This window comes from Micropterus salmoides, unplaced genomic scaffold, assembly GCF_014851395.1.
Source record: "Micropterus salmoides isolate LMB-PRFRI ecotype aquatic unplaced genomic scaffold, ASM1485139v1 Ms_hic_scaffold_11, whole genome shotgun sequence".
NCBI lineage: Eukaryota > Metazoa > Chordata > Actinopteri > Centrarchiformes > Centrarchidae > Micropterus > Micropterus salmoides.
The window spans coordinates 6482461-6504617 of NW_024040152.1; the positions used below are offsets into that span (position 1 = coordinate 6482461).

Genomic DNA, 22157 nt, shown 5'->3' on the forward strand with positions numbered 1-22157 from the left:
TGTTCTGTTTGGATTTTCACTCCGCTTTTTGCCTCAGAGATTTTTCACTGCAGTGTCAGTTGTATATTTTCTTCGAGTGTGTCCCAGTCATAAAAGAAAAGGCCACACAGCCGGGCCCCAGACAACAGGCAAGGTCGATACAAATGTTATTGAAACTGGCTATTGATATTCCCCATACTGACTGCCTGCCCACTTAGGCAGGGAGCTGTGTCTTGTCTGCACGCTGAGCATGGAGGTTTTCCTCTCATAGTGGATGTTCTGTTCATTCATGTTTTTTTCTGTGAGAGCCTGAAAACTGCTGGGGTCCCTTGTCACTTCTTATTTTCATGCCTTCTCAGTTCAGTCATGATTGGTTCACTGCATATCTGTCAAACTGACATCTTAATGCAAAGTCAGGCCCAGGCTGACTTTTGAAGCGATTCTCCTCCTTGAAATTCCAATTCAGCCATTGAAAGGTTTACATTTTCCTGGGTGTATGCATCGCTTACAGGAGAAACTATTCTCTGCTTGGTTCATGGCAGCGATTGAAGCAACATAGACGGGTATGTGGGTTAATGTAATCCACTTATGGCTGATGCAAGGAGCTCATTAATAAAACATGTACAGTAGTGTAAAAATGTAGGAATCCCATGTGAATTTTATCTTACCATGTTCAGTGCCACTTTAATGTGGAGATAGGCCAGAGTCAAGAGTGCATCGATAGGAATTATCTACAGATGATCTATAAAAGGGTCATAATGATTTCAATGTCAATATGGAAATACAAGTGAAACATTTTGAATTACTTCTGTGGTAACAGCAACCAAGGAATACTGGATCAACGCAGAAACATCAGACAAGTCACTGGTTAGAATGCTGTTGGCTATGTGTGCTGCTTAGTTTAGAGATATTTGATGATTACAGGTTCATGCAGTCTGTGATTAAAAATTATATGCAAGTAAGGTTTTACGCAGTTGAACCTGCAGTGCAGATCTTTGTTCTGTTCTGGCAGTGAGAGTAATTACACAAACACTGTCAACGTGCTCATGATGTATGCCTACAGGTGAGCTTGCCTCAGGGAAAGTTCCACAGTTCTAAGACAATAATCCATTATTTAGTTAGAGTAAAAAGAGCTACATAGCCTATATTTTACACATATCAGCCTGTCCAAGAGCAGCGTCCATGTCATGTCTCAGTCCCAGTCAATCACTTTCTTTTTTTGACTGTAATCCTTCCTCTGAACACCGACTTTCCTTTATATCTGGAGCATCAAAAAGCCATGCAGTCACATTATCTCTGTTCAATTTCAGTTCAAGTGGCTTTATTGACATTGCAATGCAGTGTTGCCAAGTACAAATACAAGTACAACGTTGTCAAATCATATTAACACAAACTATACAATCATAAAAAACACCAATAAACAATTCTCAATAATAAACATTCTCTCCAATGGACCTTTTGACAGCAGTGGCGGATCGTGGAGCTCTCTACAAGGCTCTGGGTTGCTCCCCCCATCAATTCTGGCAAACCAATTATTGCTGGTTGATGTAAAATGCATAATTATCAGTGCGCCAGGGTGGGAATGTCGCCACAGACGCCAGATTTAAAACTCTGGTATGCTGCGAAATACAGAGAGATTTACCTGACTATAATCAGCATTGTGTAAACTGATTTTGCAAGGGCTTGAATGTAATGGACATTCATTTATAGTATATGTACAACTCCCGCACTCCAACTTTAAGTTTGGCATCTTAACAGCCTAGAGATTCCAATAGACAGCAAGAAATAACTGCAGGGCTTTATAATTTATTAAATGACATTAATGTTTCACATACATTTTTGAATGAGATGTCGATGAACTCCATCCTCATGAAGTCCATGTTTGCAAACCTTGTCTGGTTCAAGATAGCTTTAGCAAAAGACAAGAATGTTAAAAGATAAACCACTTGAGACTGTTGCTGTTGTTTAGGAAACAGTTTGTAATATTCTTTATTATGCTTCACTTGATGTCTGCAGATTTTCTTCTTGTTTCTGTGTCAGCCACATGAGCCGTTCACAGAATGCCAAGTTGATGCTTGTGCCAGTTTGGAGAATATCCTTCCCAACTTGTCTTAGGGACAACAGACAGTCTTAAGAAAACAAGCACGCCTCTGCAATTTAAAATGGGCTGTGGGCTTGACATTGTGCCATCAATTAAGAGACACAGCTGCTTTTACCAGCTGCTTCAACCGTTTCTGTACTGAAGTGTATTTTGAGAGTGATAATCTAATTCTTACAATGAATCTTTAAGCCTTCAAGTTTATTCTCATTCCCGAAGTTACCACCCAGACTATCCTCAACTGGCAAGTCAAAGCATGTTTCACTCAGTGCTTCATCAAGCTAATTTCTGTTTCTCTTTTTAAACGTTTAGTACCTTTTTATATGTTCTCTTTCCTGAGAGTTTCTGATTTTGAATTTCACTGTTGGATATTTTCACAAATGTATCATGTAGGACTAACAGTCCATACAAGCACATTGTAAAAGACACCAAAATTGAATTTGGGTAAATAAATCAATATAATAACAACAAAGGTGGTTCTTCACTTTGAATATCAGTTTACAGTGTAGTTGAGGGAAAATGCTTTTGTAATTACTGAGGTTATACTAATAATGATCTATTGGTAAAATTAGGGATTCATTTTAATAAAAGACATAAAATGGGGTTGATTATTTTCATCATAGGGCAATGTAATTTGTATAATATGACCATTAGTAATTGCCTGAAAATAAAGCTAATGTTCCACCTACCCCATCTGCCAAATACTCCATCTATTCTTTATATGTAATCCAATCACAATAATACTTTAATTTACTACCTGGAAAACGGATGGTAGTTCACCACTCTGAGTAACCCGTAAACACATAACGAATCTTGAAAGTCTTATCCATGAATCAAATTAAAAGCCACCTGCTTTGGCTTTCAACATAAAACTTTTTTTACTTTATTACTTTGAAGTAAACTTCAAGGATTTCAGTCATTAGCTGAAAAAATAGATGACAACGAAGAGACAAAATTTACATAGATGGTAGTTTCTATGCGATTAACGTGGCTGGAAAATGTAAATTCTCCCATTTTGCCTTGATTTTATGCCTATTGTTAGCATAATTGTGTGGTTTCATTTCTGATATTGATTTTCTTATAATTGTGATGATATTACATTGACATATCCCCATTGGTATGTGTGTATGTATGTATGTATATACTGTGTATATATATATATAGATAAATAGATAGCATAGTACCATAGTCTCTTCATTAAGGTAAAATAATTTTCTTATTATTGTGAGCAGATTGAAGTACACCCCAGTGTTACCTTCTTGCAAAAGTTAAACCCCTTTACTACTGTGTTGTTACAAACATATTACCCCATTGTACACCTTGCTATTAGTTGCACAGTGTATCTGACAATGCAGGTGTATTTTACTTTCAAATGCAGCTTCAGCCTGTCCTGCTATCCTTCATCCCAAATTTAATTGTGTCAAATCTATCAATGTTTCCTTCAGGAGAGGAGGTGGACAGAAATCTCTGCTCATCTTCCCCGGCTCCAGAACCCGTACCCTGTGAGGTACCTTGCTCAAGGGACTGCGTGCTCAGCGATTGGACACCCTGGTCTACTTGCTCTCAGACCTGCTCCAGTAAGACCATCGAGGGGAAGCAGATGAGGACCCGCTCCATTTTGGCCTACAATGCTGGGGAAGGTGAGTCTCCACCTGCTGACAGTCTCCTGCACCATCGTGTATGGAAATATATGCAGATGAGGCCTGGATATTGACTTAGTCATGGCCTTTCAAGTTGTCCTTTGCTGTCACTCACTGAATGTCTGGATTTCACACTTGTCTGCATGTGCATTTGTCCTTATCTCAAACAGTCTGCTTATCTTTGGTGATGATTATTTCTGTTGGTCTGTCTCCTCGCCTGACACTCAATTTTTATCTGTTTCTAAGATCATTTCTCTGCATATTCTTGTTCTCTCTGGTTTAAATCTGTGCGTGTGTGTCTGCCTGTCTGTCTTTCTTTTTTTCATGTCTCCAAACATGTGAGTCTTATCTGAGTGTGTGTTTTCCTCACAGTCACTGCGATGGTTGTGTCATGGATCACAGTGATGGAGGGTAACATTTGTAATTAAAGTTTGCTGGTAGCTGTTTTAAACCTCTAGCTATGTGTCTACATGTAGCAAAATTATAATTGTTAGCTTGTTTTGAATTCTACATTATCATAACAGCTTTAGGGTAACTTATAATTGATTTAGAACTTATTCAGCCAGTTGTTGTACTGTCAGGCCTTGTTGGCCATGTATGAAATAGCTTGATTGTGTTAGCTGTTTTCTCTTTTTCTGCAGTAGTGTTAGTTTATGTACTGCATAGCTTACCTGTCACATTAACATTTTTTGTATCTGCATTTATCGAAGGTCTTTCGCGGGTGCCAAAGTTTCCAGAACTTTTTGGTAAATCTTTGACTTTAGACTAGAAATATAGTAGCTGTACTTGAAGTAGATTTAGAATGGTTGAGAAATACAATGGAAACCATATCAAACTATATTCTGCTCTCTGCTCAGAAACACTTTCTTAGGAACACAAATATTCAAGAACAATACCTGAAAGAAGCTTTGTATCTTCACCACAGGTTCCCCCTGCAGTGTAGATTATCCGATTAGATGTTGAGCTCCTTGACAGATTTCGAGCTCCTGTTTTGCATATTAATGAAGATTTCTTTTCATTTTTTTACTACGGGACCTACTCAAAACTTTAAGATACAGGGTTAATATTGATAAGCAACCACCAATATGTTGGCATAGAATTACGTGCTAATTAATACATTAATAAGCCCACTTAATTCCCTATTTAATTGCTTACATTTAATTCCATGGTGATTACTGTGGGACCAATAATTACCCAAGTGCCTCTTACTGCTTAACACCCATCAGTTGAGTGATATTCAAGATGAATGCTAAGTGGCACTTGCTCCAGCTCTTTGTGAATGGCAACAAACTGTAATTTAACCTACAAAAATGAACACATTGAAATAACTAGCAAATGCTGGCTTTGTTTGTTTGTTTCCTAAGCTGCATCACATTTTCCTCATTGTCCAACATACAGACTTTCTAGGTCATTGTTCAGCAACAGCTCATGCTCATTTGAGGCACCATGTCATGTTAGCATCGCCACGTTGTTAGTCAGCTAAGCTGGCATGGCACAGTCAGCAGAAAGGTAGTCATTCTTAGTAACCATTAGATTGATATTTGTCTGAGTTGACAGTCTGTGATTCAGGCCCAACTGTGTGTACACCACCCTTTATTATGGAGCTGGCTTTCTGTCAACTCTAGCAAAGAAATACAGGTGTGGAGAACTTACAGTCCCACAATCCCTCTCAATCTTTGCTGAAAGCCCTAAGTGTCGGCAGTTACTCTAAACTGGAGAGGGCTCTTTCAGTCCATCGACCCAACAAGTAAATGACTGACTGCCTCCTCATAAGAGAAATGAGAGGGAGAGAGGCACAAAGAAAGGTATAGCAAAGGGAATGAGAAAAAACAATAGATGAAGGTCGTATACAGCAATGTCATTCACTAAAAGTCTGACCTGTGTTGTCATTGGAGCCAGCAACTCTTCATAAATAGTCACCAGAAAACCAAAATGCCTTCATGAAAAGTGCTTGACCATACAGTATGTGAACACACCTTTATGTCTGTAGTGTTGTTTTATTTGTATACTACCAATATCTGCAGTAAAATAGCAATACATAGCACCTCTCTGTACTTCTGCCATGACCAGGAATTGTGGTAGCTGATTACTGTGTTCAAGATTACCCTTGGAGTCCAACTTGGTGGCTATGAGTGAATATCATTACAACATACTGTACACAAATACAGGGAGATTAAGCTGTAACAATGATAAAATAAAATAGGATAACACTTGGTTGTGTTGAGCCTTTATCATAGTTAAACACATACAAAATAGCAGTTTCAGATAAATCAACTTGAGCCTCAGTGTGTAGCCTTAGAGAAGCAAATTCTCACAGCTCAAGGTTTCTAACCTTGAAACTTGAAACTGGCTCTCCTTTCAGAGTTTTACAATCTCTTTGTGCAGAAAAAAAAAAATTTTAAGGTAAAAAAAATTATTTTAGGCTGTTGCAGAGCATTAAAAGCGGGCCTTTTTTATTTATTAAACTGACGCTGACTATGAGTGACCAGGTTGGAAACCATATAGTTTCCACTTGCTTGAATAAAATCCTGGTGTGCTCTCAAACATCACTATTATCATTTTGTTCTGCACTGTTAACAGTTACATAAAGGTTGTGGAAAGCATTTCTTGAACAACAGAACTCCAGTTTGAGTGTAGGTTTCATTCACTGGGTCTCACAGATTCCAGAGTTTTAGGGAGAAAAAGAATTGAACAACAACTGTCAGACAGGTGTGCTGGATTTAATATTGTGCATCACGTAGGTGTAAATGTGCTTAAGCTCCAAGTCTGAATAACAGGTAACTGTAGACACACCTGTGGTTAATGGTGTTGGTTAGTGCAAAGTAGTTTTATTTGAGCTTTTATTGCTGAAAACTGCTCCTGGAAATTAGGTTGAAGAGAGCAGTGAGAGTGAATCAAAACAGTGAAGTTTACATTAAACATTAAAACACAGGGCTGTGGGAACCTGCAGAGTCTGGGGATCATTCTCTGTGTTGGTTTGTGACTCTAAGCTACTCCTTTCACATGACACACAATAATTTAATCCATTTTTAAAATAAAAAATATTGATTGGTGCAGCTTTAAGTCTTCCCACACATGAGAGAACCATTTTATTTTCTCATTCTTTCAAATTTTGATCTTCACTGTGTCTTGGTTTTCTCAGGTGGAGCCCAGTGCCCAAACAGCAGTGCTCTCCAGGAGGTACGGAACTGTAACGAACATGCCTGTACAGTTTACCACTGGCAGACGGGGCCTTGGGGTCCTTGTACCGAGGACCCCTCTGCCTCATCCCTCAACACCTCTGTGGGTGTCCGTGCCAGTAGTGACGGTCAGGGTCCCTGCTCCATGGGAATGCAGACTCGTAAGGTCATCTGCGTCCGGGTCAACGTGGGACAGGTGCCACCCAAGAAGTAAGTTGTTATTATTTTTGTGATTTTTTTTGTGTTTCCAGTGAAACACTGCTGTTATTTAGACTTAGTGGTTATTTTTTGCCTCACTGATTTGTAGGTGTTTATGAAATCAGTTCCTGGAGTATTGTGTTGAAATGAAAATTGCTGACTTCTCAGAACTAAAATCCACAGGCTGTGAGCAGTAGTTCTCAATCATGTGCCATGAAGATCAGAAGAGTGGGCACTGTTTCATTTCAAACAAATCTCTACAACAGCCGATTTCACTGATTTGGGCACCTTTATCCAAATACAAGAAACTAATCAGTTAAATCTAGAGCGGCACGCTGAATGAATAGAGGACAGGGAGGGGTTTGGTTGTCTTCTGATCAATCAAATCATTTGTTAAAGAACCTCTTTGGGTTGCTGCTTGATGAACACAGGAGATAGCTTCAGAGTCATTCTTCAAGCAAAAAATCCTTCCATATGTTGGGCATCTGTTAGGATGAGTAAGCAAGACGCGACAGTAAGTCATTCCCGTTTGTTTATTAGAAAGTGGTAAACTTTAATGGTACATGCAGATATGTGTGTGACACTGAAAGCGAGCCAGATTTAAAAACAAAAGAAGAGTCAGGAGGTGAGGAATGGATGAGAGAAGCAGTAGTGGTGGAAAGCAAAGTGACAGCAGGAAAGTGAAGTGAGTCACACAAAAAAACAAGGAGCTGGTTAAGTAAGCAGAGCAGACGCTATGTGAAGTTAACTCCCATTTCCTATCTTCCCTTTGCAGGCGACCACAGATAAATAAATAATCTCTCCGTTCCTGAAAGCCTAATTAACCCTGCCGTTTCGAGCGCTGGTAAATTCTCATTGATGATAATGACAGTAATTAAATGGGATTGATACTTTAAGGCAATTTAATCATGAGGCAGATGACAGACGAGATGTTTGTGGTTAGCTGTGAAGACCACACTGTATGAGGTGGATTCAAAATACACTGTCAAGTTTACTTTAACGTCTGCCAGAAAGTTCGGCTCTAGCCTGGTGTCAGTTATGCTTGACTGATTCACTCGACAACAGAAGATAAAGGAGTAAATCTGCTTCTGTCCAAATGTGTGGATACGAAACACACAGTAGATTGATTTAGTCTTTGCGGAAAATCCCCCTAAATAGGTCTCCTGTTGTATCTCCTATATTGAATTTGTTCCTTGACTTTTTCACTCTAATTCAAGTAACCAGTAAAGTCTTCCTCCTCCTGTCTTACACCTCCCGAGTGTGGTAATCAGTGAAGAAAGGATGGGAACATAAATTATTCCAAAGGTCAGAGTGCGTTGTGTATGTGGTAAATGTGATTCACAGAGACCACCACATGATAAAATGAAGATATATGTCTAGTTCAATGGTGGCCATTTGAGCAGCTGAACCAGACACTGCAGCTGTACTTATCTGGCTGCAGAAGAGAGGTCGAAGTCCAGGATGTCTTTTATCGCTTGTATTTTCTTTTTAAATCCACACTGGCAAGGCTGCAGCAAGAGACAAACACAAGCCCAGCGGGATGGAGAGCAGGAGGGGTAGACGTGTCAACGGGTAATGGCATTGAGTAACTGACAAAAAGAGGTTTCAGTCGATTTGCCTCCATTATGTTTTGTTTTTTGCTGGTCAATAACTTTATATAATCAAGTATCATTTTTAATAAGGGCAAGAGAACAACATTTAACAGTTTCAGTAATGAGGAGTGAAAAGAAGATATTTTACAAAAGTGGACTCCCATCAAGCACCTGCTCACCCACTCAGTAGGTGGTCATTGTTCTTTCTGAGTCAGTTTAAGGGTTTTGGGTAAAGAAGGTCACAGACTTGACTTAAAATACATGACAGGAGTTGTTTGACATTTTCAACCTGTGTGCCATTTAATAGGGTATTGTTCTTTTAGGTGACATATCTGACATGATATGACATGGCAACATACTTAAAAAAAGAGTCTATTAAACCTAACAACACAAATAGTCAAACTATTGGACAGATTGTAAAAAAAACCCTACTTTCGAAACCACTTATTTGAAGTGAAAACTGCAGCATTAAAGGATGGGTTCATCTGGTACATCAGGTCTATCTTAAAACAATACGTAGATGCCCATACGTCTCATATTATCTTCAGCTAAACTAGAATGCTTTTTGCACAGAATAAGGAATGTGGATTCTGTCCCACATCACGTACACTGATTTTAAAAGGGATCTCTTTGTGATATTTTGGGGTGAGATCCGTTCAAAAGTTGTTTTTGGGTAGGGACACTAATGCCCATCTGTGGCCTCAGTGTTTATTATAATTCTTATTTGTATATATGATCATTTTTAGTAGAACAATTTCACTTTAAAGCACACTGTCTTTTATAGATCTGATCCTCTGTTTTTCAGCATATGCTTTCAACATTACCAGTTTAATCTATTTGAGTGGATATAGGGGAATGTATGACCATCTTAATGCCTACCTATAGGTATTCTATGTGGCGTAGCAGGGAAGGAAAATCCAGCACATGTAGTCATTTCAGCGTGTTCTTTCTGTGGTTTCAGACACTTGTTAAACCTCTTGGGTAGTTTTCATTGACTGATTTTGCATTCCACTTCTTTCAAACTCATTTTATAACAATATTTAACACCTGAACTGTAGCAAGAAAAGAATGAGAAAAGCATGAAAGGAAACCTGCAGCTTCAGTGACACTACCGTAATAATAGCATTTTAAGGTCAGACTAGAAAGCCTCTTTTCCTCATTGTATACTGTCATACTTGTAGTATTCAGTATGTGAACTCTCAAGGGAACACACATGCTAAAAATCCTGGGTCACACAGGTATTTTTCCTAGGAAAGACCTCGACATATATTGTTTACAGGCTCTGTTTAACTTGTAATTGAGAGAATGTGAATAGAAATAAACACAACAATGCAACAGTCTTCTACCTGAAGGCAAAAGCATATTATGACAGATACTGTGAGTGCTGTCAAACAGGCGTCTCTTTATAGACTGTGAGGCTTCTTTTCACCTGCCCTCATGGACCAGTGGTGCTGTCCGTGGTGCTGAAGAAGCCTCCCTCATTCTAACCCTGCCTGTATACAGCTCCAGCCTATGCCTCAGTGTCCATTATTATAGCTTTTTGTAGGTGCTCTGACTGTTGTAACCCTTCAAAGATGTTGTCCAAGGTGGATTTTCCTCAGGCCACTGTCACTGGCAGGGGTCCAGTTTAAGGCTGGCAAACCAGCATGTCATTGCAGAGCAAAAGAGAAAAGCTCTCAGGGTGTAGAACATTGCTCTTTTATTTTAGCTGTGAACACAAAAAAGTTTTGGTTTTTGCCCAGAACTATGAGACACACACACAAACACACACATAACATAAAATAACACCTCATGGGGAAATGATTTTGACTCTTCAACTCGCAAAGACAAACACTGCCACCATGATGGGTCCTATTAGGTTGATTGCCAATTAGCCGCATTTGTCAGCTATAAAAGAGGTCTGGCAATCAACACTTTGATAAGCAAGTTTTGAAAGCAACATGAGACAATTAACAGAGCTGGAAGAGGCCAAATCATCAGTACTCATCATGCATAAGCATTGGTCTTGAAAAAAACAAAAACAAAAACAAATAAAACTTTATTTACTATGTCAAAGCGAACCGTTTTGAAAATAAAATGACAACATGCAACAAACACAATCTGTAATGATTAACAGCAACAAAGCTATGATGGAGTTTTACAATATATAGAGGGTTGAAAAATAAACCTTATTGGTACCCAGTTTAATGAGACTGTCCTCCCAAGAAAAACGACCTTAACCTTCCCTAACCTTAATTAATTACGTGCTTTAACCCAAACCATAATCTTTCCCCAAACCTAATCAAGTCAAAACCTCAATCATCTCATGTGTCACATCATCATAAAACCGATGTGTAGTGGTAACGTAGATTTGGTAAAATTTCTAGTCTTTAGTAGTGTTAATTTTGTCTAATCCTGTAAATTTGACAGACCAGGACAGCATGTGTCTCAGGTTCCAGGATAAAAAAGAAGCTGATGCTATCCTGGTGACAAACACATGGGTTGATGAATACATCTTATAGGTTTTCAGTTTTTATGTACAGTATATTTTAACTGAAAGACAGCAACAATAGATACAGAACAGTCCTAAAAATGGCCGACACCAAGCCAAATATGAACTGATAAACTGATAAAAGTAAATATTTGAAAAAGAAAGAGACAAGAGAAAAAAAGCAAAGATTAAACGATCGGCCAGATGTTTGATTAGTTGATCGACAGAAAATCAATGAGCACTATTCTGTAAGTCAACCATTCATCAGGTTATGGTTCTTCTTTCATGAAAGTGTTTGGTACTTTGTATTATCCCTGTAGATTTGACAGACCACAACAGCATTTGTCTCAGGCTCCAGGATTAAAAAAAACGCTTTATTTGTTTTTGAAGCTCTTTGGACATTTCTTGACCAAAGCAAGAGCATAAAGATGCAACACCTGGCTTCCTGGCCATCTGTTGCTCAGAGCCAGAATTTCCTAGCCTGCAGTCTGGAGTGACTTAGTATGGGTATTCTTTTTCTTTTTTTTATTTTGCTCTGCATGTCTTCATCTGGCACAATCCAACTGGCAGGTATTCTTGATCAGTGCACCCGTGGGATCCCAGCAGAACAAACAAACATGGCCGCCTGCACCTTGAGTATGCAGATGTGCCCTGTCTCATTCACAGATGGATCTGAGCTGTCTTCCTCCCTCAGCCTGAGGCAGTGAACCTCACAGAGTGCATGTCACACACACACACACACACACACACACACACATGTGCAAACAACACACACACACACACACACACACACACACACGTGCAAACAACACACACACACACACACACACACACACGTGCAAACAACACACACACACACACACAATAAACACTGACTGTCAAAGCCCAATAGAAACGACAAATATGTCAGTGCCTCAGGCTTGGGCTGCTATCATCCTATCGAGAAAGCTGTTGTGGTGTGAGGGGAAAAAACAACAAGCCCTGCTTATTGATTCTGACAGTCTGTGTGCTGCATGGTACCAAATGTGTGTTTGTATAATCACATTGATGCTGTGGAATTTGTGAAAAGGAAACTGAATGATTCATGGTTATGATGTTCGACAGTAGCTGTATTAAGCTCAGTCAATCATCTCCCTGCCGTGTTTTCTAATGGAGGCTGTTTACACGCCCTGTATTTGACTGTGATAGATAGCTAAAAGCCCTCGAGAAAGAGGCCAAAGACACCACTAAAAGGGTCCTTAAAGAACTGCAGCTGTTTTATGCTAAATTAAACAAATTATGTTCTTGTTTTGTAGTATGTAATTTTGATAATGAAATTAATTAGGCCTTATCTTTTCCCACCAGACCTTGTTTTTTTTTTGTGTATGTGTGTGTACAATCTCTTAAAACTACTGACAGTTCTTTGCTTTGAATCTCCTTACTTCATCCTGCTCAACCATCTGCTCATTTTTCGGAAAACAGCCTCTCACTGAACAAATTACTCAACGCGCTAATAACAGCAAGCAAAACATAAGCATTAGCCTGGCTGCTCGTTTTAATGTTGCGCTTTGGGACAAGCTCCCAGTGTCATGTTGTGTATTTCCTCGCCAACTACAAATCATGACATTTAAAGATCATTATGAGATTGTGACACTGACTGGAACCAGCAAGTCAGTTATAGCAGGATGTCATTTCTGGATGGCTTTATTTATTTCTGTGTAGTACATTTCCACAGTGAAAAACACACAAGTGAACTGTTAAGACATAAGAAAACGTATCATAGAAATTGTGCAGTTAGAATAACATACCAATAAACATTTTTTCCTCAAACAAACAACAAAAACAATGTGACAAGCAAAGACAATATTAGAGACAGAATGACAACAGGAGAAATGAAGGAGGAACAGTGGAATAACAAAATGTATACAAAATTAAAAATGCATAAATGACAATGTTACAACTAGCTTTCACACCCCCACAGAGTCTTCCTGCCAAGCATTGTGCTGTTAATATGCTGGCTGATATTAGGTTCTACCGACAAACATGGCCTGTTTTTTTTTCTGAAAACTGGAATGTAATTGAATTCTAATCATCTAAATTTGGATAATACCCATAATTACTCGGCCTACAATGTAATTAGACTGAAAGGGGAACAAAAGGGATGGTTCTCTCTGTTGAGGGAAACCTGCTATGAGTCAACTCATTGCCCTATATGTAAAAAACACAGGTTGGATACAAAGGGGATTATAGACAACAAAATTAAGAGTGAGAGCTGCACTATTGATATGATCTACTTTATTGTCCCCGTAGGGAAATCTGTCTTGGACTCAAATGCTATATATATATACAACAATGCACATACTGCAAATCTGAAATCACAACCACAAATTACACATATTTCACATATTGAAGCTAACACAGTTAAGCTATTGGACAACCCTTGCAGCCTCAAGCTACAATTAACTAAGCAAGAATTTTACATTAAAAGAAGCAAAAAGCTTCTTTACCCTTCCCACCCAAAGGAAAAAGGACAAAGGAAACTGACACAGAGAGAGGGGGGCAACATGTACAGCCCAACCTAAACCCTAACTCCACACTAAAAGGACCAGGACCAAACCCAGTGAACACCAATGAACAACAGCCCTTTAGTATGAAATCATCACAAAACTACAGTAACTAATTCATTCATAAATGTGTGTATTTTATTTACATCGCTTTGGTAAGTAATTAAAACTGTATTTATATAGCACACAAGCATGGTTATAACATGTTTCACAGTCACAAAAAAGCTTTTGAAAAAAAGAGCTGGCATAAAATTACAAAGACGAGTAGTTGACAATGAAACAGAGTTTACCTCTGTACAGTACAGCTTTAATGAAACACAAGTTGAGGAAGAAAGTTCACCGAGTGAAACAACAAGATACTTTGTCTTCCAAAATCCCCTATATGAGAGTTTTCTGATCTGACGCCCCCATCGACAGGACATTGTTTGACCACAGGTTATTTTAGGGATTCAAACCAACAATTAGTGCTGTTGTTTTTCTGGTGAGGACAGTCTCACCTGAATATTTGCTTGTGTTTGTGTGCATGCGAGAGTGAACACTGGAAAGGTGAAATCTTAAAGGCAGGCAATCTTCACTTAAGAAATGGGTCTTTTAGTCCTCTAGGGTTTAGTTTGGTATTCAGAGCGTGTTCAGCCTGGACCAAAGGCAAAAGTCAAGCTGTAGTGTTTTATCTAAATAGGAATATTGTTGTCAAGATCTTACACAAGTGGTAAATTGTAGCTCATCCTCAGACAACTACCACTTTTAAGTAGCAGAGGGAGTACAACAAAGCCAAGGGTTTAAATCCCCTCTTTGTCAAAGAGTTCTTGGGTTCTTGGAGTGAAAACATCTCATAGCACTGCCTCTGTGCGCTGATCCCTCATGACATGGAGAGATGTTTATATGTCTGAGGTGAATTTGTCAGGGAGTACAGAATCAATAAAGAAAATAATTACAACATATGTATTCCTTTTAGAAACATTAATAAGTCATGCTGCATTTAAACTGAAAAAAAAAAAAAAACTAGTAAAGAAAATGAAAACTTTGCAGGAGAAATGTTTAAGAAATGCTAATGATTTTATGCATATTTAAACAGAGATTTAAGGGATGAATTGCATAGATAACAAACTCAAGACCTTCCACACTACCGTTGTTTAATATGAAATTTTAATGTTCCAGAATCTTCAACTACAATAGTGTTGTGTTTAGGGTGTATTTGCATCTGAATTTGGGATGGATTTGATCCTACAAGTAGGCAATAAAACTGCACAACAGTCTGATTTGGAGAGTTAGTTAATGTGCTCAATTCTCTCTTTGTCGAACTCCAAGCAAAGTCCATGCATTGTTAACCACTTATCCTGCGTACAGGGTCGCAGGGCCACAACCTTCTTGCTGTGAGGCGGCAGTGCTAACCACTGCACCACCGTGCTGCCCCCATGCAAAGTCTTTTGAGAAAAAATAATATGAATTCAGACTATTAAAGAATGAACTTGATAAACCAAAATGAAAAGTTGTGTTTATTTTGTTTTGCTGAGACTTAAATAAATTGTTTCATGTACCTGCAGGTTTGATACCAGCCTCCTGCTTATTGGATTGCTTATATATTAAATTGCTTTTCCATCTGTTCTATATAGACTTTGGTTGTATTTAGATCTTGCAGATTTCTGTATGCTGTTTATTTTTGTTTTCACACTGCATTCTGTGCCAGGTTTCCCCTGATAAAGAGCTTCTTGATCTCTGCAGATTTTACTCAGTTAAAATATGTTTATATATCCGTTGATAGAATCCTGGTTAGCACTGGGGTCTAGTAGAGAGATTATTCTGCAGTCTCAGGTTCATGGGTGGACCTTGCATTGTTGAAGTGTCCTCGAGCTAGACACCTGTTCACTCACTTCTTTACGGACGTGAGCATCAGCTGAATGCTGAAAATGTAAATGTATCCTCCCCATGCTGCATCCGGCAGCTGTTTTTTTTTTCCTGGGGACCATTCACTTGGAAGAAGACACCGGAGGATTTGTTCCGCTTGAGAGGGATTTAGCTCTGTCCATTGGTATTAAAAATAAATCTCTCCTTGTGTCGCTGTTACATTATTACATTTTGCCTGTGAGGCTCCCTATCGCTTCCCTGATAACACTGTGCTAACGAGTATGGAACGCCCAGAGGAAAACACTCGATCTTAGCAACATTAAACCTGACCCAGATGATCAGTGTGTCAGCCATAGGATGAGGAAACAGAGCGGCAACATCATGCTGCGAGACCGGGGACGCAGTGATGTAGAGATCCGATTACAAGATGTCTTCCAGCAGGTCTACCTCGGCCTATTTATCATGGCCCGGTAGTATGCACAGGGGACCTTAGGTGCTTTAATGACTAAAGATTAACCATAACCTTTGTTCGACAAACCTCGGCTTGACCCTGTATTTCATGCCATAAAAAGGATTATCATTCACTGATAGCAGAATTCAGTTAAAACAAGGTTGTTTCTCTCCTGAGGCTGGTCTGCTAGTCTGCTGGCTTTAGCCTTAAGGAGCTCTCTGTGTTACAGTTTCTTCAGCAGAGAAAGACTGTAAAACATCTCTTCATATCTTTCAAGTACTGTCAGCCAGATGGCATACATCAGTCATAAACTGGATGTGATTACAAATGTTTTCATCATTTTTTATTGCCCTAGATTGTGCCTAGAATAATTACATTCTATATTCAAGCAATACCCAGAGGGTTGGTGTGCCAAACCCCTACAAGCATGGTTTATATTTCTAGCAGTAACCATTATAAATATCAGTTGAATCCTGACTGTCAGTATATATATACATGGAAGTCAGTGGGGCCTGGTTGACAGTTCGGGTAAACCATCCATTTTTCAGTTCAAGCTTTACCAGAACTCCAAAAAGTGTACAGTTCAGTAACCAGAAATCACACATCATGTCTCTCTTGCATCTTTTGTGAAATTCAAACCATGTATTTAGGTTTTATCTGTTTCTTAGACATTTCTTAGAGGCCAAAGAATCTGGGAGGTGTAACCAGTGTTTTTGCTCAGCACTGTGTGATTTAAAAAAAAAAAAGAAGCAGATAACAGGTTTTTACTATGGGTTAGATTTACTCATATTAACTGTGTTTTCTGAGGGCGCTCTCTCAGTGTGTCCCAGAAATCCACAATCTAGCAACAATCTACTGCTGTATATCAACATAATTATGTCCTCTTTTTTTTGGCCTTTGAGGTTTCAGACCACTTCCTGTTGTGTTTTGGTGAGTTCCCAGCTGTGTTATTCTAAAGCCCTGCTGTGTGTTTTTGTCGCCTAGGTGTCCAGACGGCCCACGACCCAGCACGGTGCGACCATGTCAGCTGCCCTGCAAGAAAGACTGTATCATGACCCCTTTCAGCAACTGGACTTCATGTCCTGATACTTGTGACGCAGGTGAAGTGGGAAGAAATGACCTGGCTGAAGTAATACTGCCTCATACAGATCAATGAAAAGAAATCCTGGTTATTAAACTTTGCCGGGCAGTTGTTTTTCAGATTTGTTTAATTTAATGTGGTTTTCAGTCTAGCTTTGGTAGTTTTACAGTACTTAATTTAGAAAATTGTGTTTATTATTCCAACACAATATTTGGTATTGTAGTTTCAGTTTACATTTATCTTGAACTACAATAATAATCAATTAAACGTGTATTGCTGTGACTCCGATCTAGAAGTATACACAGAAGCAAGTTTAAATTGACTGTGGAAAAAACTACAGAGGTGGGACCCTCTGCACAGAGCCAGACACATTAACAACCACATAAACACATGCACTCACATCTCGTTACACATAATTAATTTGACAGATTGGCATGTAAGACAACCTTTGGGCCGACCTCTTTCAGTGTGCCTGGCAAGCCGACTCGCCCGTGGCTACAAGTGTCAGCAAGTGCGTTGCGGTGTTGTTATTTTCATGCTGTGAAAGAAAAACATTGTTCAGATGAGGTCACCTTTGTCAGGCAGTCTTTGCCCAAGCTGTTGAGCAGTGGCAAATACATTAAATTGATTTACGACTGAAAATCATTATCGTCCATATTTTGATGACCTCTTCGTGTGACACGGAGGCATAAATCTCTTCAATCCGAACATGCTGTACCGACAGCTGTGCATTTTAATTTGATGTTGTTGATATCTTCACCTTGTGCAGAGAATTATATACCACCCATGTACAAATGTTTAAAGCAGGGTTCAGGACTGTCCATAGGTTCATTTCATCTTAATGAACTACTTGAGGGCATTTCCACACATGTAAATACCATAAATTTATTCTGAGTCTATTCCCAGGTCTAATGAGATTTTTCTACATTATCGTTGTTGGCTTGATATCCTAAGTAATCAAATGTGCGTGTTGTTTACGATAGCTGTCCAATTAGATTTGGCAATACTAGTCTCCAAGTCCATTCTTCAAGGACTATTTACAGAGCAGCCTGGTGTATCACTTTGACATGTTTCTCATCACTTTCCCATGCAGACGTTTCTTATTTTAATTCAATAATTGTCTGTGTCTGTTCAGCTGGTAATGCTGTGAAAAGAAAGCAATCAAGGAAACGTCTTATCATCCAGCTACCATGCAACGGAGGACAGGACTGTCCAGAGGTGCTGGAGGAGGAGAGGGACTGTGATGTGCCCAAAATATGTCCAGGATTTAGGTAAAAGCACAACAGGGATCCGATAATGCTAATGCCAGATGAAAGTTTAACAAAATTCTGCCTCATTTCATGTATTTTACAACTTAAATTGATGACCATATGCTCCAATCTTTTCAAATACAGCCATCTATACCTATATACAATTTACTTACTAAAGACCTACACAAATCAAACCCAAAGCTCATCTTTTCCATCACAGTATTTGCTTATTCTGTAATTATTTACTTTGGTAAAAAGATATAAATATGAATGAAGACACACCTTTCATGTACACTTGCATACTGTACAGTAGCCTATGTAGTTTAACTTTCTCCACATATCTCTTACAGTAGGCTATCTACTAATTGTGTTTATTTGTAAATGCACACTTGACTTTGATTAACTCTTTGCTGACCAGCGTGATAAACATTAAAAGCTATAAGGGGTTATGGGCTTACTAACTAATTTAATTATTTAATTATTAACTCATATTATAATAATGTGGTGGTAATATGGTGTTTGATGACAAAAACAGATACTTTGAATGTTGAATTTTAGGTTACCGCATCATTTAACTCATTGGCTCTGCTTGACCGGAGCTATTTTATTTTAAACCTACTGTAGCTCTAGTGAAACAATTGATGGGTAGATGTGACTCCACTTGTTGTTACCGTAACTGGTAAACACGAGAACGTAAACTGTGACGCCACTTTTGAATGTGATGATTGTATTTGAAATTTACTGAGTAATGTCAAGTATACAAATGTAAGCTAAATTCAATTATCTGTACTTAAGTAAGTTACTGTTTTGAAGTACTTGAGTAACGTTCATTTCATTTTATGACTGACTTACTTTAACGTTATACTTTTACTTCACTTGCATTTCAGAGGTAAAGATTGCACTTTTCTCTCCACAGCTTTAGTTACTTTGCAAATTTAGGTTATTAATACAAAATATATTCAAAGCTGCCCTGCAGTATTTAAAATCACTAAAATGAGCCCCACCAGCTGCAACAATATCTATAATTTATATTATTTTGAAATGAACCATTCTACACATGATACTATATAGTATATTTTTATGTTAATACTTTTGTACTTAAGTAAAAATGTTGAATGCAGGACTTTTACTTGTAACAAGAGTATTTCTATACTGCCCAGGACTGACTGGTCAAAAAGAGAGATTCTCAACAAGCAACTGCATGATTTTATCTCAATCTATTGTTGTACAAGCAGGACAGTTGTTATCATTTTTGGTACTATTATCGTGTTTAATACTGTACACACTGCAAATACAGGGTTGTTTAATTTATAGAAAATATTTAGATAATATTTCTCTTTGTCAGTGCTGTTCATACTATGTCATATTGTATATACTGTATACCAATACACCTACCTCAGGTCATAAGGTCATAGGTCTTATTTATTTTTTCCAGCATCCTTTGCACTATGCCCCATCACACTGTGTACATGTGTACATGTATGTGTACCTGTATGTATGTATATCATATCCACCTTCAACATGTACATAATGAGAATAATAGTTTACTCTTGCATCCTTTGCACTCTGATCACTGCACTATTTGTCAATATGTCAATATTGTTTTGTTCATAGTGTGTATGTTAGTGTTGTCTATACTGTAGTTTGTGTCTGATTTTATTTTATTATTATTTTATTATTGTGTTATGGTATTTTTGTACAAGTAAGCACATCGTGAGCAATGTACAATCCTGAGTCAAATTCCTCGTATGTGAACATATACCTGGCAATAAAGCGGATTCTGATATAAAATGAAAAATCACAATTAGGTATTTACCTCAAATAGCTCAGCCCTATCTACAGTACTTCATTACATACTGACTGTCTTACATGGCACAGCAGTGCAGTGTTACTGTAATCGTGAACACACTGACATGGCTATACTGTCCCGATGTATTCCAGGTGGAAAACCCACAAATGGAGGAAGTGCCAGCTGGTACCGTGGTTTCTCAGACAGGACCGTCCCGGTGCGCAGGAGACCTGTGGACTAGGACTTCAAACAAGAGGTATAGAAACCAATCTCTTCATCTCCCATTTCCCTCTGCATCTCCACTGAACCATTCCTAATCACAGTAAATTAAATTTTTGCTCATTGCGGTGCATCTGGAGTATGGCCACGAGGCAGCAGATGGATGTGCCAAGGTTTAGAGAAAAGGCCAATTTACTTACAGCACACATCAAATCCTTCCACTTACAAGACGCGACACAGACTGAGGCTGACATTCTTAAAAACATCAACAGGAGACTATTTATTTCTTTTTTTCTGGTTGTTTTTATTATATTTTTATTTTTTGTTTTCTCCTAAGCTTGGGAAGGAAATGTGTTCACAGCTCATCATGCTCCTCTTGAGACGCGTTTGACAGTTAGGATCGTTTCACTGCTGGCTTTTTCTCACCTCAGGCTCTTGTCATGCAATTTTAATCGAATGCCTCTTGTTGAAATTTGGGTGGAGATGCTGCACCTTGCCTGTAGCATACAGCAACCCAGCCCCCCGCATAAGCTTCACGCATAAGTGAAAAGTACTTTAAATGAGTTGTGGCTCTCCCTCTTTAAAAGCGTATTCCCTCTTGCCTTTTTACAGTGGATGGATGTACCATGTAGTCCTGGGAGGCTTTCATAAAAATCCAATTTCAGGGGGTCACGCAGAATGATCATTTTCATTATGTTCCAGCTTCTATAGAAGGCCATTATTAGTGCTTATATTTCTGTTTCTTCTTCACTAGCTTACATTAATGGATGGAAGAATCAATTTATTCCTAAAAATCCTTTAAGGTCCACTTTAGACCTACTTACCTACTGTGCAGCTTTTCACTGATTTGATTCCATGGGACACCAGATGTCCAGAACCTCCTGGACTTGTTTTCACCCCTCTGACACTAAATGGCAGAAATCATTTTGTCACTGACTTAAACCAAATGAGACACACTGTCTTTTCTGATCTGTGTTTTCTGACAGGGTATTGTGTTGTTTACCTGGACAGAGGCTTTTCTTAGAGGGGAAAAAAGACACTGTAGTAGCACTGTTAAACACACACAACAACTGAGAGCATGTGCCTCTCTCTTTTGCACACACACACACACACCTACACGTACACACACAAATTCTCTCTCTCACAAGATAAGACCTGACCTCACACACCACCAGACGGAGGCTTTCCGAACCAATAGCAGTGCCCACGGGGGTTCAGCAAAAATGTGCTTAGAGATTGATTTCTCTCTGAAGGTACAGCCCTGCAGAACGTCTGAATCACAAGAAAATGAAATATTGCAGCAACACAAGTAATACCCTTTATTGAAAGAACAAAGAGTAGGATGACGCAAGCCAACATAAATTGACTTGTGGGCTTTAAACCAACTGATGTAGAGATGCATGTGTGTCTGCTCTGCTTATAATTGTTGTTTAGCCCCTCATGAGATCTAATCTGAATTATACAGTTCTGATCTATTTTTTGTTAACTCTTTTGTTGCCCCCCAGTAAATCTCTGTTTGATGTTATGAAAGAAGTATTAGGCTAGGATTCCACCGGGCACAGCTCAATAGTGTTGCGTCTGCGTCTCGGTTTTTGTTTCGTCCTCTGCATGGCCTCCTCGTAGTGTTTCAGAAGCGGGGCGGTTTTGCCTGCCTGTTTTTCGTGGTCATGTTGTGCTTCTACCATGGTTAAGTAGGCTGCACAGTTAAATGGTTTCTCGTTGCGTATATATATTCTTGAAGGTCGGGAATCTGCACAGGGTGTTTATTTTATAGACCGGATTCTGTATGCTGTTTCTATGTCTGACTTCCTGCCTGGTTCGAT

At 38.8% G+C, this 22157-nt stretch overlaps 1 protein-coding gene across 2 annotated transcripts in view; it reads left to right on the plus strand.

Annotated features, from left to right (window-relative positions):
• The window catches only part of LOC119897054 (thrombospondin type-1 domain-containing protein 7A), a 147333-nt gene that overhangs the window by 72590 nt on the left and 52586 nt on the right, over window positions 1–22157 (plus strand). For both annotated transcript variants that reach the window (XM_038710594.1, XM_038710595.1), the window contains exons 8-12: window positions 3523–3717; window positions 6860–7106; window positions 16980–17095; window positions 18212–18347; window positions 20268–20371. In XM_038710594.1, coding sequence (XP_038566522.1) covers window positions 3523–3717; window positions 6860–7106; window positions 16980–17095; window positions 18212–18347; window positions 20268–20371 — 798 coding nt within the window. The remainder of the gene's footprint in view (window positions 1–3522; window positions 3718–6859; window positions 7107–16979; window positions 17096–18211; window positions 18348–20267; window positions 20372–22157) is intronic.